Genomic DNA, 16,668 nt, shown 5'->3' on the forward strand with positions numbered 1-16,668 from the left:
CACATAAACCTTTCACAATAAAGCTCAAGATCCTGTTGAGATTTTTCAAAATAAACTGAATCACGTGAAAGAGCAGATTATTTACGGATGAGAAGTAAAAAATAGACCTTAGACTCAAACGTTAGAGCAGGCTTTTCCCCGCAGCACGCCGTGTAATAAATACTCACAAAGAAAACTGCGGCTGTTACAACTTATGTCTAAAAATGTATCGTTTCATGCATCGGTTAAAACACTCGACTCCAGCTACATGACGCGCAGCTGGAAACACTTCAGTCGAGCTGCCCGAGATTCACAGAATTTACAGAAAATGTTACATTTTTGTGATTTATATCGTTATCAGGACGATAGATGTCTTATATCGGGATATGAGATTTTAGTCATATTGCACAGCCCTACTAAAAATTCCTCCAAAGTTCTCCTAAATGCTCTTCAAACCACCTGTAAAACAGTTTCTTTCAACCTTATAAAGCTTAAAACCTCCTAAAAGTCAGCCTGAAGCCTTCAAATCATCCCACAGTCAAGGTGTATCTAAGCCTCTCAGCCACTCAGATGCCTCCAACACACTTGTATTTAATGCAAAAACGCTTCAATTTTACTAAAATGCCCCTTTGAAAACATCCCATGTGTCCAGAGATCCTTAAAGTCGTGTAAAATTTAACGGGTCTTTTTTAAAAATCACGTCTTTTACGACCTCTTTTGAAAACACCTAGGTGTCTCTGAAACCTTTAAAAAAAGCGTTTGGAAAACCGCGTGAACTTGTGCACTCGCGTCCACAACCGCTGGAAGCTCAACGAACCCCTGAAACCATCAGAACCACTCGGTGACCCCGTGACTCCGGCAGACAGAGAAACTCACGGAGGCCTCAGACGGAGCAACAGAACCAGATCAGCTGAAGGCGGCGCTCTGATATGAGCTGTTTTAGATTTTTCACTGGAAGTCAGCAGGTTCAGCCAGAAGACCCACAGGAGGTCTTTCAGCGGCTTCAATCAGGGAAAGTAAAAACACAGACGGTCGTACAACACAAGGGCTTCTTTCTCCCTCTGCGTGTCTCTGTGGAGGAAGGAGGACAGGTGAAGAAGACCAGGCTACACCCCGACAAACACACACACACACATTCGAAGCATGCCTGCACATGTGTAATATCTGCCGTGAGTGATGGTGTGTAATCAGCGTTGGAGGAGAGAGGCTCAGGAGGCTTAACCCTGACACACACGGTGAAAAATGCAGACGTTTCTCACACTTTTCCCTCTTCTTAAGCCTCTTAGACCTCCACAACCACCATACGTTCATATCAGTCCTCTGCAGAAAGTAGTCCCATACAAATACAACATTAATGCTGCTGTTTTCTGAGGATTTCTGTTTTCAGTCAGAGCTCAGAGCCGCAGAAAGAGAGCGATAAATCTAAGTGCGCTGGTTTCACTGCTGCAGGACTCGTTTACACGGGAGGGTGGTGTTCCCCACCTTTAATATGACAGGCCTCAGCTCAGGCTTTGATGTTACTGCCTACATCCAAACAATGTAAACGTCTTGGTGCTGTAGTCCTGCATAAATCAGCGCGCCGCTCTGCTGCAAGCTTAAATTTAGCGTGTCACGAGCACAGCTGGAAGCACTGATGGGGGCGTTTTCTGAGATGTGATCTCACTTCCTCTTTAGCAGCGCTTGTTTAATACGCACCTTTGTTCATTTCTGCTGACTGTGACAGACAGGTGCCTTCAAAATAATACAAATACATCAATAAAATCATCGTGATGGCTTAGTGAGGCGGGCGGAGGAGCGTGGAAACATTTGAGGCCCGACTGACATTTTTTACATTTTTATGTGGCTCACTTCCTGTTTAGTGTCTGTGTCGCTTGTAGCTATTGGCTGTGATGGATGAATGCTTTCAAAATAACATAAATCCCACGCGATGACTTTTGTTAGGCTGGAGTGTTTAGGCTTATAAAATCCAATATTATGGAAACTGGCCTTTATTATTATTACAGATTTCTCACAGTTACTTTATTCAAAATACGGAGGACATTTGTCAGTCGTGTAGACGTGAACGGAGACTGTGAAGACACTTCAGGCTGGCTGTGCCGAAAAATTGGATCAAACTGAAAGAGATACAAATTAAAGTCATTTCCTGATTAACTGTTACTTATTATTTTCAGTGTGCACTGACATTTTCCACATGAACCATATTTTCTAATATGGTTTTTGTTTACTCAGCTATAATAACTTTGTTTTGACTTGGCTTCATCCAGACTATAATATTCTTATTTACAAAGGGCATACGGTTAAAAAAAGGTTGCATCTTGTGTAGACCAGGGGTGTCAAACATAAGGCCCAGGGGCCAGAAACGGGCCTTCTAAAGCTCCAATCTGGCCTGCTGGACTGCACTAGATTAAAGTTTAGACTTTTAACTGTATTTTCACGTTTCACACTTTGTGTAACTAATAAAGTTCTCCCTGTCTCTGCTAATAACACTACACCAAAGTAATCAAGTAACAGACCAACAAAGAAATTAGGCCTGTGCGATACGACTAAAAGCTCATATCCCGATATAAGACATTTATCGTCCCGGCAACGATATATATCACACATTGTTTACATTTTCTGTAAATTCTGTGAATCTCTGGATTTTTTTTTTTTTTTTGCAGGTCGTGCACCTGGAGTTAGTTGTTTTGACCGATGCATGAAACTATACATTTTTAGACATTTTCTTTGTGAGTATTTATTATTTATTTATTATCCCCGAGCTGCGGGGAAAAGCCTGTTCTAAGGTTCGAGTCTTATTTTTTTGCACCCGACGGCTGGTCTTTGCTTTTCATCTGTAAACACTCTGTGTACTCTTTCACTTGATTCAGTTTAGTTTTTTAAATTTCAACAGACTCTTAGGCCAAAGTGCTCAGCAACAAGCAACTAAAATCCTATAATTTCAGCATTAACCACACTGCAGCATATCAACATATCATTGGTCAGATAACTGCATTACAAATGTTCCAAAAGACTTCAAGAGCACACAAACAGTCCAGAGGTCCAGTTCAGGTACCAGCTAAGATGAAGCCTAGCAGACAAATTTCAACAGGATCTTGAGCTTTATTGTGAAAGGTTTATGTGGAAAATAAACAAGCGGACGCAGGAGCCGAGCGATGGTTTTACCGTCAACGCATAAAAACAGTCGCTTGTCTGTCCGCAGTGTGTTTATATTAAATATGAGAGAAAGAGAGAACCTTAAGAAATAAATACAAGATGTCGTTTTGTATTTTTTTCATACAAAACGATGAAAAAAATATACAAAAAAATGCACATTTGCGACACCACGAAACAAACGATAGCGTAATGTGAATGGTCATCGGATATATCGTTATATCGAACAGCCCTAAAAGAAATCAGAAAGAAATATTTTTAGTTTTTTTTAATACAATGGGTCCACAGTAAATTAAATAAAAGACAAAAAAAGAGATTTTGTGTTAATTAACAAAACCTTTCAGTTTTATAATGACAGTAATGAGCTACAGAACTGTTTACACACTCATTTCTTACATTTTAGGTTTCTGTCATTTACTACAGCAGGATTTCTCTATCATGGGGGAAAAACACATATTATACTTATATTTCCAGGATTAAAGCTGCACTGGTCTGGACCATTTACGATTAAAGTGGTAAAATGAGTGTTAGCTTTAGAGGTGTGGGGGACGGTCCACACTAACTATTAAACCCTTTGATCGCACAGCTTTAAGACAAAGAAAGAAGAAAGAATCGTCCAAACAATATTAAATATTGTTTTTCTAAATGATCGTCGACCTGCAGACTGAAGGATGAATAAATCATCCAAACATGGCGGAAATCAAAATGCTGAAGTTCAGGCTTCAAAGTGAAAAACTGTTCTTACAGTCTGTGATCTGAACCTTCAAACGGACACTTGTAGGTCTGATGTCCTTATAAGGTCTAGATCTAACCATGGTCCTCACAAAACAGGCAGACAAACGCACACACACACACACACAAATACAGCTCTGGAGAGAGTGTGTGTGTGTTTGTGAGTCTGTGAGTCCACGTCAGTTACACTTCATCAGCTCTCTTTAACCAGATTAATAATCTGTAGTGGTGTGAAAAACACACTGACCTGCCTGCGTCTCACACACACACACACACACACACACACACACACACACACAGTCTCGTCATTCATTTGCTCTAATAGCTTCAGTCACTTCTCGTTTTAATTAACCGACAGGCAGATTTAAACAGTTGGAGCGCCTGACTGTGTGTGTGTGTGTGTGTGTGTGTGTGTGTGTGTGTGTGTGTGTGTGTGTGTAATTACAGCGTGGAGAATGGGAAAGCGGCCCTTCCATCGTTCTGCTTGGCAGCAGCTGAGGAATGAAGCCGTCTGTAATTCTCCCCGGGTGTCTCAGAGCGCCTGTACGAAGCTCACGGACACAGATGAGCAGTGAGCGCCGAGTCAAGAGCTCACTGTGTGATGATTAATCTGCTGCAGCAGACGCTCCAACGCCAAGAGTGGAAAACATGATGTAAATGTGACCTTTCTGCCAGTGTGATATGCTCAGGAGAAGAAGGTCGGCGTCTCCTCACGCACACACGGGCCGCTTGTTTCTTCACGGGGAGCTCCGATAAACTTCTAAACTTAGGAAAGCAGTAGAAACACTTACGGTGCTTCTACTTTTGGGTCTGCTATTGTACTAATAAATCCTAGGAAACCACGAAAAACCAACACAGACACAGAGTTGAGTCTCAACATTAGTAGTGTGGCTGCCATGTTAGTGCAGTTAGAGCACGAGAGGTTCAAGTGCTATGCTATCAGCTAGACTGGCTATCGAGCTGCATCCACAGACTTAGTGCTCAGCAACAAGCAAATAAAATCCTACAATTTCACCATTAACCACACAGCATCCATATCATTGGTCAAAGAACTGCATTAGAAATGCTCTAAAAGACTCCAAGAGCACACAAACAGTCCAGAGGTCCAGTTCAGGTACCAGCTAAGGTGAAGCCTAGCAGACAAGCTAGCAGCTACAGCCGCCTGTAAGTCATGGAAGCCCCAACACTTCGAATGCTGCAAAATGTAAGCCTGAGTTATGAGTTATAAAACCAAACTGACTTATAAAGTGATAAACATATAGTGGCTTTAAAAACAAAAGGGATGGATGACAGAGCCCTGTGGAACTCCACCACCTCTAAGCAAACACTGATCAGTGTGTAAAACGCTTCAGCTAATATACGCTTCATATACACATGTGCTCATGTTGTATTATTATGTTTAGTCTGTTATAAATATACAAGTCTGGTCCTGACTCTGTTTCTCTGTGTGAATCTAAAGAGCATCTGCAGTGTTTTTATTTGACGGCATGTCAGATGTTCACAGGCTTTGCCAAAGTCCAAGTACTTTTACTGCAGTTGGACATTTTTAGCCTGGTGGTGTGCAGGGATGTTAGAGGAACAGCAGGTTTTGCCGCTGACATAATTTTAGGGTTCAGGTTGTGTAGCAGTTTTAGTGACACTCCCCTCTGGTACGCGTGTGTGTGCGCTCTCGTCTTTCCTCCCTTCAGGATGTCCACGGGTTCATGTATCTGATCTACTGCAGCACCTGAATGCCTCGCCGCTCTCTGCTCCCTCTGACACCGCGGGGCTGTGATGTCATGCTATGTGATCAGGGATACAGCCTCATCACCGCAGGTTTCTGTGGTGTTTGCTATCACCTGACTGCGCATCCAGTACTTAAGATCTGTGACACGAGATCGCCGAGCCTGCAGGTTCGTCTCTTTTTTGTTGATTTTCTAAAAGCCGCCACATTAACTCGTTTTTCTGAAGCTGCTGAAGTTATGAGCTCCAAGTCTCGACCGCAAAGGATGAATAAAGTTTATGCACACGCGTTTCTAATCAGCATCGCAGCCTGAGCCAATTAAAGCCTCAGCATGTGTGTGTTTGGTTTACATCCATATAGACTCTGTAAACTGCACACACACACACACACACACACACACACACAGTCCTGTGTTTGCGAGGACTGGGGTCTGGATCCTCGGACCAGCAGAAACGTCCCCGCGCTGCTGCACTCTGGTCCTCACAAACACACAAAGGAAGGAACACACACGCTGTAAACAGTGCATCTGCGATAAGAGTGCATGACGAGGACACGGAAATTACCATGACAACGCTGGCGGGATGTTTACACAAGCCGGTCGGGCTGCGTGTGTGTTGGTGTGTGTGGTCTCGTGCTGCGACTTGCTCTCTAATAAACCTGATTATCTCACTCCTCCTCGCTCCTTTCTTCTCTCTCATTCCTCGACTCCTTATTCCTTCTCCTGCCTTTTACTCTCTCCTTCTTCTTCTTCTGCTTTAGTTGCTGCTTTTCTGCTCGCTGAACTTTGTGCGATTTTTAATCTCAAAGATCTAAAAACAACCATCTGACCGGCTGTGCAGGAAGAGCAGAAAAACCTAACGAACGTTTGACTCTAGTGCAGATTAAGATTTGTACTGAATGTCATGTGATGTGACTCCACATCAGGGCTAAAAACCACACATCGTACCAGCCTGCACTAATGAAACACCCCGCGCACTCAGTGCTTTAAGTACTTCCAGAGGGTCATTTCATTTGCTCAGTCTTGTTAAAAGACAACAAACAAGAACAATGGAGCTTTTTCATTCTGCAAATGTCAAAGACGTGTTCTCTTTTTGTGGAAACTTTGGTGCAGGATGTGGAGAAAACTGCAGATTTATGGCTGATTTTGGGGCTGTAAAGGATGTTCTAACTTTAGCAGAGACAGCTGCAGATCAAACAAGCCAGAGCTTGGATACACTGCCTGGAAAAGGTGAGGGGACAAAGTGTGGGTCCGTGGATGCCTCCCTCTGTCATCACACTGCAGCCAGGATCATCATGTGGCTCAGCTCAGTTTGTTAGAGGACAGTTTCACATGTATGTCATCAGCAGGAGGCATTAATTCACAGAGGAATGGTATCTTCCCATTAAAATTGATGTCATTAATCAGTTCCTGGTCCAAACGCTCCTTCAGGCACCGCTGAGAGATAAAAAGGTCCAAATTAGCTCAGTTCCAATAAAACGGTCAGTGTGGCTGTTCGCCAATGTGCTCCAATAAAGTTTAAAGTCCAGGTGTTCCTGACAAAGGTATGAGGTTCAGCTGAGTTACTAAAGATTTATGCTTCAGCGGGAAAAACTGTGCTGTAACTGCAAGCCTCTTTGAAACCCTACGCTGTAACCGGACGTGCATCTCCCTGGAAATGGAAATACACGTCGCCACAGCTGCAAACGCTGTGATTGGTCCGTTCAGCTCCATAGATTTCTTCCGTCTGCTTTTTCACCACAATGTTCAAATTCATCAGTGAGAGAATAATGATCCTAGCCTCAGTATGATGGAAGAATAATCTCAACAACAACATAAGGACTCACATATGTCAGCAAATTCCTGGGAGGAAGCAGCTAGACACCACTATCTGGTGTCTAGCTGCTGAACTATGGTTAGGCTAATATAAGCACAGGGAGGATGGAGGATGAAGGAGTTAGTGGAGTAAGCATCGTGCCCGGGGATATTTGGTATGAAGACTGGAGCAGCCAGGGTCTGAACCACCAAGCTTCTGATTAGAAGATGACCTGCTCTACCTCCTGAGTTACAGCTGTCTGTTAGGACAGTAACATCTGGCCATCCTTAGTAAGTGTTTGGTTTGGTTCACACCCAGTGCCAACAGGCTGAACTGAATAGTCAGTTAGAGAAACCACACCAAGCTTTGTACTGGATCTTATCATTGCACTTCACTGGAATGAGCACAGACGAGGTAAGCCTTTACTGGACACTATGTTGGCTCTACTTGTTTCTGATGTGTATATTTACTGTACGTCTTAAACACACATTTCATTGCCAGTAGACAGACAGTGTTTGTATAATTTAAGAGAGTTTCATGGAGGAACAGATGTTCAGGTTGTGTTTGTTCCTGCTCGTCTTCATCACTCTCTGTTTGAGCACCTTATCTTCTCTCTGTCAACACTTCGATCGATGAGTCGGGCTGTTTGAACTGCCTCTGACTCATTTCACATGTCAGGAATCTTCCACAACAAGCTGCAGCTCTGTTTGTTCTCCTCAGCAATCAGCACATAAAACATCTGAAAACATAGGAGGACGGTTAAAACTTGCCCTGCTAGTGATATTTACTCAATCCTCAAAGACTCTTTGAACCATCCGGTTGGAAAAATGTTCCACAGCTGCAGAGATTATCCAACAGTCAACTGGAAGAAATCACACTGAGAACATTTCTGCTTCTTACATGTGACAGTTTATAAAATATCGGCGTTTTGGCCCGCGGACAAATCAAACCACCTGAGGACGTTTGTCTGGAGAATGGAAAGTTACTCATTAGCTGTAGAGGAGGAACTCTGGACACAAGTTGAAGCAGGCTGACTGCGTTTGCATCCAGATGGTTCAAAGCGTCCTTAAAGGATCAGTCCGCTTTATTTCAGCCTGCTGTATTTCCCATTAGTGTGTCCGCCGTGTCTCTGTGGGTCATGCTAACCTCTGCTGTAGAGAGTCAAGGAAACAAAGTGCAAGCTCCAAGCAGCTTCCCCCCCAACCCCACAAAAAAAATGGAGTTTTACATTAATTTTCTTTTCCTCATTTACTCCAATGCCTACAGTGGAACTATGACTGAATGTATGCCAATACCTGACTGCACTAATGAGGCCGATTTCCACTGCAGGAAACAGGTTATTTCAAGTCAGAGTGCACCTTTGTGACTGTTCCAACCACAGGAACTGCCCCCGTAGGACCTCTTCCAGGGATGTTTTTGCGGAGAAAGAAAAATAGGGCCTACTCCATTATCTCTTTTCCATCGACGTGGTGCCAGTGCGGAGCCAGTTCTGCCTCTGTGCCTTTTGACAACCAGCCCACATTTCAACAGGTTTGAAGGCTGAACTGTACAAAGGGAAACCGGGGGTAATTTACACGAGGAAAAACGAAATTCATGGAGGCCGCAGCATCTGTGGGCTCCTTCTACCAATCACTGGTGAATTTCTTTTTTGGCAAAATGTGGGAGATATTTTCAGTCCTAGGAAGTGGTTTAGTTTTTGTTTGGTTTATTTGAAATGCATGAAACTGGCTCTAGATTAGGCGCTCACAATGAAAAGAGGAGTAAGGTGCATTCAAAAGGTAATTCACATTAAATATTTAAGACTTTAAAAAGACTGCACATGTGTTTTCTCTGCATTACAATAATACAGTTTTACCCGCAACAAAGTTATTTATTTAATGTGACATGTTTGAGAGACAAAACATAACTTAAACAAGTAAATCAATCAGTGATTGGATGTTATGCATTTAAACAATTTGGGTTTATCAGACTAGTTATTATAATTAAAAAAATAACCATCCTAGAGCCTTCACATTAAGTTTATTATATTGTTTATCGAAAATGACTTGATTGAAATGCATGGAAAGCTTTTGTGCAATTAAAAACCTCATCTGACATATCTGAATGTAGGCACTTCCAAACATCGCTGAAAAACTACTGGGTGGGCTCCGTTACCCACTTAACTCCGAACAAACACAATTTCTTAACCCGATGAAGGAAGGTGGAGAACAGCAAACACTGTGAGAATTCACCATAAAAGCAACAAACACAAAAGCAGCCGCCAGCTCTTGGTCAGCTGCGCCTACACTCATAGAACCGTGGTTACGTAACTTTGACGCTCGTTAAACTCAGTGAAAGCAGTCGGGTGAAGGTTCCCAAAACTTTCCACTGTTCACCGTATAGGCTCCAAAAAGATGAAAGAACAGGAAAATTTAGAAGCGTCATTAAAATCCTCTTTTCTGGATGAGGTTTGAAGTTTGAAAATGTAATGATTCAAACTTTAGTGTTCTGAATCAGTTTTAATGATGGAGGCGGTGAGCTGAAAAATGGAAACAGGAAGGTTCGATGGGATGATTACAGAGCTGTTCAGCTATCGACTGTTTTGACATTACATTATAACTTTAGGCTTTCCACCCTGGGGGGTGGAGCCCCCTGGGAGGACATAAAGCCATTGTGGGGGTTGGTGTAGGGGTGTAACATGAAATCAAAGGCTTTTGATGGCGTTTGAGAGAATTGGTTATGGACATTTTTCACTGAACCTAATCATTCGGTGACTAAATGTGAGGTGAAGGAACTTTTTCAGCTTCAGAAACAGGTATGTCAGAAAAAGCTTGAGATCACAGCATCAGCGTGCGTCACTCTCAGTTAAGGTAGTTTGACTTGCTGCTGCTCTAGACGCTTTCCCAGAATCCTAAAATTGTCCTCTAAGCAAATCTTCCCTCTACTCCAACATGAAAGATTTTAATCTGCTTCTACAGTTTGTTTTGACTATGAAACAGAGACACAGCTTGGAGAACAGGTAACACCACTGTTTTACTATTATTACTACTTTTTAATGAATGTGTTCTTTTAACCAGCGGAGTTCCCCAGGGCTCTGTTGTTGGTCCTCTGCCATTCTGCTTTAACCTCTTTCACTGTAATATAAACCATCCAAAAATCATGTAAAATTATAGTCTTGCTAAATAACAGAGCTGAAAGCGTTAAATATCTGCCTGTCACAGCACGTCGGACAGGGTGAGGTTACAAACAAAAATGATGAAGATTTCTTAAATCCTGATGGTGTTTTCCACAAAGTATTCCATATATTCTACACTTTTTTTAAAATGTTTTTTAATGTCCACTGATGGGTGTTGGGGCACATGTCACAAAAGTTAAAGGGGAACTTGCCTCATATTTGTATCAGTAACATTTTAAGCAAATGATCTTATATATTCTCTAATATTTTGTGGGCAAACTGAAGACACTGAGATCATTTCTTTTTTAAAACATATTTTTAGCTTTGCTCTCAGCTGTCGTTCTGCCTGTTTATTTACCATCTGTGAATAAATGTGTGGATGCTTTGGTTTACTCCAGGCTCCTCAGAGATAGGTTCTTCTGCATCACAACATGAAATATTTTCCTTCAGCTTTTCAAATTATGCTTTAATAATTATATTAATTCAAATGTAATAGTTTTACAATATTATTATGTATACATTATATCGGTTATGGTAACAGCAAATACTAATGTGAATGCTTTATTGGTGTCTGATTCTTATGAATGTTAGGACTCAGATGGGCGTTCACTGTTAGTGTGTTTACAATCCTAAACCCTCCTCTACCTGGTCAGGTTATTTTTTACACTGAAAAATGCAAACACTTTTAACTTTGAGAGAACAAAATTCCTATTTTTGGGATTTTAAAGGCAAACTGCTCTGTTTCTGTATCACCTGCAGGTTTTCTGTCTGCCCGGCTCGGACACTCTCGGTCGTTGTGTCCTTGGGCAAGACACTTCACCTACCGCCTACTGGTGATGGCCAGAGGGCCCTGGTATAAACATTACAGCTGATACTGAAAGATTTTAATCTGCTTCTACAGTTATGAAAAATTTTTTTGACTATGAAGACAGATAATACCACAGTTTTACAATCATTACTGCTTTTTGATGAGTAATAATTCACGTGCTTCTCTTTCTGGACAGACCTCATTTAAATGTTACAGCTGATATTGTTAGAAAGGTCAAACTTAACATGTGGCTGGCATTTTATTTTGAAAATCCTGGCGACACTCTCACAGGTCTCATATGCCCGTCTTTATTGTGAGTGTGAGGGCTAAACCTCCAAAGGGCCAATCAACAGATTAACAAACTGGCACTTAACATGTAAATCCTCAGTCAGAAATTAAATCCAGCGCCTTTAAAGGGATTTATGGACGGAAGAAAGGCGCCGAGAGGGAGAGGTGGAGGCAGGAGAAAGAGGTGGAGAGGGGGAGGTTTGGTGTGTGCGTGGGGTTAAAATAAGAACAACAGAACAAAGACAAGAGGAGAGAAAAGACAGGGAGCAGATGGAGCACAATATGTGGACACACCCACAGTAAAAAAAGCTTCTGCGGCACCAGAGTCCAGAGGAAATGTGTCTAATTTAACCACTTTAGCTAATTTCACTGTTTTTATGTGAGAAACTCCTGATTTCATGTGAACCTCTATGCTGAGAGGTGGAGCGCGAGAAGCCGGCACAGAGAGCGAAGCTCAACCGGGTGAAGCAAAGCTGGATGATCCTTCAAAGGGTTAAACAGTAAAGTCCCAGAGAGGCTTCAAACAGCCTTCAGAGTCTGAACACACACACACACACTATTGTTTTCTAACTGGTAATTTTCTGGTTTGGCAGGAAACAATGATCCTGCTTCCAGCACACACACAAACACACTCAGCTGCTGATTAACCTGCCGTTAAAGAGCGAGTGTGTGTGAATCTGTTATTTATTTATCCTCAAGTCTTCCTGAGTGTCTGTTTGCATAAACTTCAGTCGACTGCACACACGCTCACGAGGCTGCTGAGGTTTAATACGGTCGTAAGTTCCTCTAATGTCCACTCGAGACTAAAGCGCTGACTCCATCCTCAGACTAAAACGTCCATGTTTACAGCACAAGTGAATACAATCAGTCTGAGACAAAAACACTGAGAAACACAAGTGTAGTGGTTTACTGAGGCATAGATGCAGATTAATGACAGAGGCAGGAGGTTTTAGAGAAACATGAGTACGTGTGTATAAGAACCTCAGAAGCCGTCACTTAAAGCATTTTAGGCCTAATTCAGAGTTTCTGTGGAGACAGGTGTTGTTTTACAGGTGGTGGAGTTCCACAGGGCTTTATTGTCGGTCCTCTACTTTTTATTCACATGTAATTATGCTCGTTTCTAACAGCACAACTGTGAAGGAGGATTAATGCCTTAATAACTCAGCTGTTTAAACTGTAACAAGGCTTAAAGTTTGCATTATTATGGTTGTAGCTAAGTCGTAGCTGTCGCTAGGCTCCACCTCAGCTAAACCGAACTGGACCTCTGTACTGAGTTTTTGCTGTTGGAGCCTTTTTGAGCATTTTTAATGGCACTACCTGACCAATGACATGGCTGCCAGAAGTCTTGGCTCTAGATTTAATGAGTGAAATGTTACCGAGCACTAACGAGCAGGTATCTGTAGATCAATAACCCTGCAGTTAAACCATTTATCAGCTATCAAACAGTTTGTTGTTTCAGCTCTCAGACCCTCAGCCCCTGCGTCTCTACTTCCTGTCCTCTTCCTGTTGGGGAGGGGGGTCACGTGACAGTCAGCTGCTCCTTTGTGTTGACAAACAGCATGATAGATAAGGTATTGGTAACCAGTCACATGCTGATCTGAAGCAGCTGCAGCACCGTTGGTTTCCTGCCTGCTGGTTTTAAACTGGCTCTCCTCAGCGGGTATCAGCACGCATGTTTAACACTTTTAAAGCTGGTTTAGGTTTTTTGGGGCGTCAACAGGCGCTCTGGAAACAGCAGCTTCTCTGATCACATGACTGCTTTATCAGGAAAACTAAACCCGTGTCACATTTAGCCTGGCTGGTGCTAATAAACCGGCCAGCTTCTGCTCTCTGAGCTATCACAGCCTAAAAGTGCTAAAGCTGATTTGTTATCTCCAGATGGCCCTGAAGCTAAAAACTGAATTTAAACACGGTGGAGTCACGCGTGATGACAGAAGGATGATTGTTTTTACTGCTGCTCAGACACAGCACTGAACATGTAAGAGGATTCCTGATCAATAACCAACAAATCCTCAAATCAGCTGCAGTAAAGCTCCAGCTGATTTGAGCTCCAGAGCTGTCTGAGCGCGCTCTGTGACCACATCAGCCCAAGTGGGAGCTCAGCTCAGCCTGGGCTCCTCTCACTTAAGAGCTCAACAACAAAAACCAGAGAAACGCTGGAGCCGACTGAGCGCACTCAGACGCGTCCTGCTCGGTCACAGCTGATGATAGGCTCACGGTAAACTGTGAGTGTGCGCTCTCAGTGGATCAGCGTCACATTCGTGACTACTGATTTTTTCTGTTTATTTCTCAGTGAACAGGATGCTTCCTCGTTTCTTATCGTTTTATTCTCATGTGTTTATTTATTTTCCCCCGCGTTTGCTGTCGTGATGTCTGATTGGCTCTCTCAGATTTTATCATGATGTAAATAAAACACGTTAACAAAACGTTTGACACTTTTATAAAAGCACAAAAGCTTTCAGTTTAAGTTTTACTGCAATGCACAAAATATAAAACGTTGGATTTTTGAGTGAATCTGATTTCTAATCTGATCAGCACAAACATTTCTACGCGGTTTATCTTTTAAACAGCAACTTTAAGTCACAGTTGAGATTTTTCTCATGTTTCACGTTTGTGTTACGTTAAAACTAAAACAGTGAGAACACAAACACGTTCAGCTGTTTCCACCTAAAGCCTGAAACTGTCTGCTGTTCTGTTTTCCTCGACCTTGACCTTTGACCTGCCGTGTGTCCCACTCACAGCCACAGCTAACATGTCATTACTGTGGAGGCTCCTTAGAATGAGTGAAGAAGTAAACCGCAGAGCCACAACAACAGCCCTCATCAGACCCTCAGAGCCCCACACGGCTCCACACCTTCGCCCTGCAGAGGCTCACAGAGGCAGGGAGGCTGACCCGCAGCCTCGGTATGAGCGACGGACCCAAGCAGTTAGTCAGCTACTTATGAACATGCAGGTAAAGGTGTGCACAGCTCACTACCTGCACCTGCTTACAGGCACAAGGTCTTCTCACTGTGCAGTGTCAGAGGAATCCTGAAAATGACACATTTATTTATCATAAATCACAGGGTCAAACCCCCGAACACAAACCTGCTGATGGGACAGACTGCAGCGAAGAAACCCGAGTTTACTGCAGTAAAGACGGATTTCACTGCAGCTCAGACTCTGCTGCAGTAAAAGCACATCAGTCGTACATTTGTGTACTTTTGTTTGAATATTTGTCAAACTTCTCTGAGCTGAATGTAAAAACGTATTAACCACAGAAGAAGAAAGGGGTCCCGTTTCCCCTCCGAGGTGTGTGACTGAACCTCACTGAGGATCGATGGGTCTGTAACATTACGTCATCGTTTCTGGGCCGATGCAGACTGATCGATCAGCAGCTGTGGTCGATACCGAGTGTATTGATCAGTACTCACCTTCCTCCGCCCTGCAGGAGCCCAGCAGCACCGCCAGCAGCGGGAGGAGCAGCAGCAGCCCGCGGCAGGAGGAGGCCCGGCCGTGGGCCACGGGGCCCCGCTGAGCCCCCATTACTCCGTCCCGGTCGCACCTATCGATCACCGATCACTGACGTCAGCTGGGCTCGGTCTCCGCCGGCCGCGCGCGCCTCATTGGAGCCGAAAAGTTCGAGAAAAAGAAAAAAGTCCTCAAAGTGTCCAAGATGGAGGCCGGAGGGAGTCACAGCACCAGACTCCTTCAGCTGCTCCGAGCTCTCAGCCTGCTCTCTGCTCCCACCCGGCTCCCCCTCATTCCTCCATCCCCTCCTCCTCTCTCCTCCAGCGTAGAGCAGCGGGGCGCGGCTGCCTGCGAGGCCGTCTGAGGAGCAGCGAGAGGCGGCTTGGAGAGCGCACAGGGGTCGGTGGGACAGCTGGAGGTGGGGGTCCCGAACCACAGACACACTCACTCACACACGCCAAGCCGCAGTTACAGTCACACACAGCGCGGACACACACTCTCGGAGCTCACACCAGCGCTCCCAGTACTTCCAGTCTGCGGCTCCAGCTCACACGCGCAGAAAAAGTTGAGAACAAAAGCTGCTCCAACTTTCTGCCTCCACCTCTGGATGAGACCACGCCCACACACCCGCAGCCGCACTGTGAGTGGCTGAAGGAGCCTGCCATTCCAAAGGGGGCGGGGCTCAGCGAAGACGGACTGTGAAGGAATGTGGAGAGAACGTGTCTGCGCATGTCTGTTTTTGAAACCTGGAGACCAAATCGACCAAAAACTTCAAATTCCTTAAAAAAGCAGGGACGGATCTATACGCGCGGCAATGTGCCAGATTTGTGGCGCTTAGCGCGAAGTGTGTAGTTAGTGTGTTGTGTTGTTTTGTGTAGTTTGTTGTGTAGTCACTGTATTGTTTCGTGTGACAATGAGAGTAATAATGAATGTCACAAAGCAGTGTAAACTCTGTCTCCAGGTTGAAATCCAGACTGTTGTGAAGGTTTATCCCTGTGGTGTTCTCCTGTGTCCTGTGGCGGATGTTTTTACTGGCACAAATAATTTGTGGGCATCTTATCGCGACACCTGATTGTTTTAGTTTAGTTTTAGTAGTATTTTAAATGGTTGTACAAAAAAACAGAAGATGCATTGGCTGCATGTTTAGATAAATAGCTGTATATAAGCTTATTTTTTTTTACCAAGATTTGTGCAGAAAATAATTTACTAAACATGTGGTTTTTAGAAAACATATAACTGATAGTAGGATTTTATGTTTTTGTGTGATTTCAGATCAGTTGTGTTACTACAGAATGTCAATAAAAAAACAACTGAAAATTCAGACACGTGAGTTTGAGCCGGAAACAATTATCCCAAGCAAGGCAGGGGAGAAAGGATAAAATACAAATGTAAAATCAAAGGGAGTCAAAATGGCCAATTATATTATCCTGACAAATTTCGCTTCAAATTTTGTTCATGACATTTTGTGTGACTTTTGTTTTCAAACAAAAAAAGCTGAAACTTAAGTGAGACTTGTGTTTGTAAATGAACCGCCCCATGGCTACATGTTTATTTATTATACAGGCGACACAGTTAATAAAATGAAAACTCA

The 16,668-nt window shown here is 43.4% G+C and overlaps 1 protein-coding gene across 1 annotated transcript in view; it reads right to left on the reverse strand.

The window, feature by feature from the left end:
• The window catches only part of LOC146389547 (ephrin type-B receptor 4b-like), a 34,163-nt gene extending 18,478 nt beyond the window's left edge, over positions 1–15,685 (reverse strand). The window contains exon 1 of the mRNA XM_084910307.1: positions 15,041–15,685. Within this exon, the coding sequence (XP_084766433.1) occupies positions 15,041–15,152 (112 nt within the window). The 5' untranslated portion in view covers positions 15,153–15,685. The remainder of the gene's footprint in view (positions 1–15,040) is intronic.
• Between the last annotated feature and the right edge of the window lie 983 nt (positions 15,686–16,668).

The sequence above is a fragment of the Perissodus microlepis genome, chromosome 3 (assembly GCF_051167445.1).
Source record: "Perissodus microlepis isolate ML-2025 ecotype Zambia chromosome 3, ASM5116744v1, whole genome shotgun sequence".
Classification (NCBI taxonomy): domain Eukaryota; kingdom Metazoa; phylum Chordata; class Actinopteri; order Cichliformes; family Cichlidae; genus Perissodus; species Perissodus microlepis.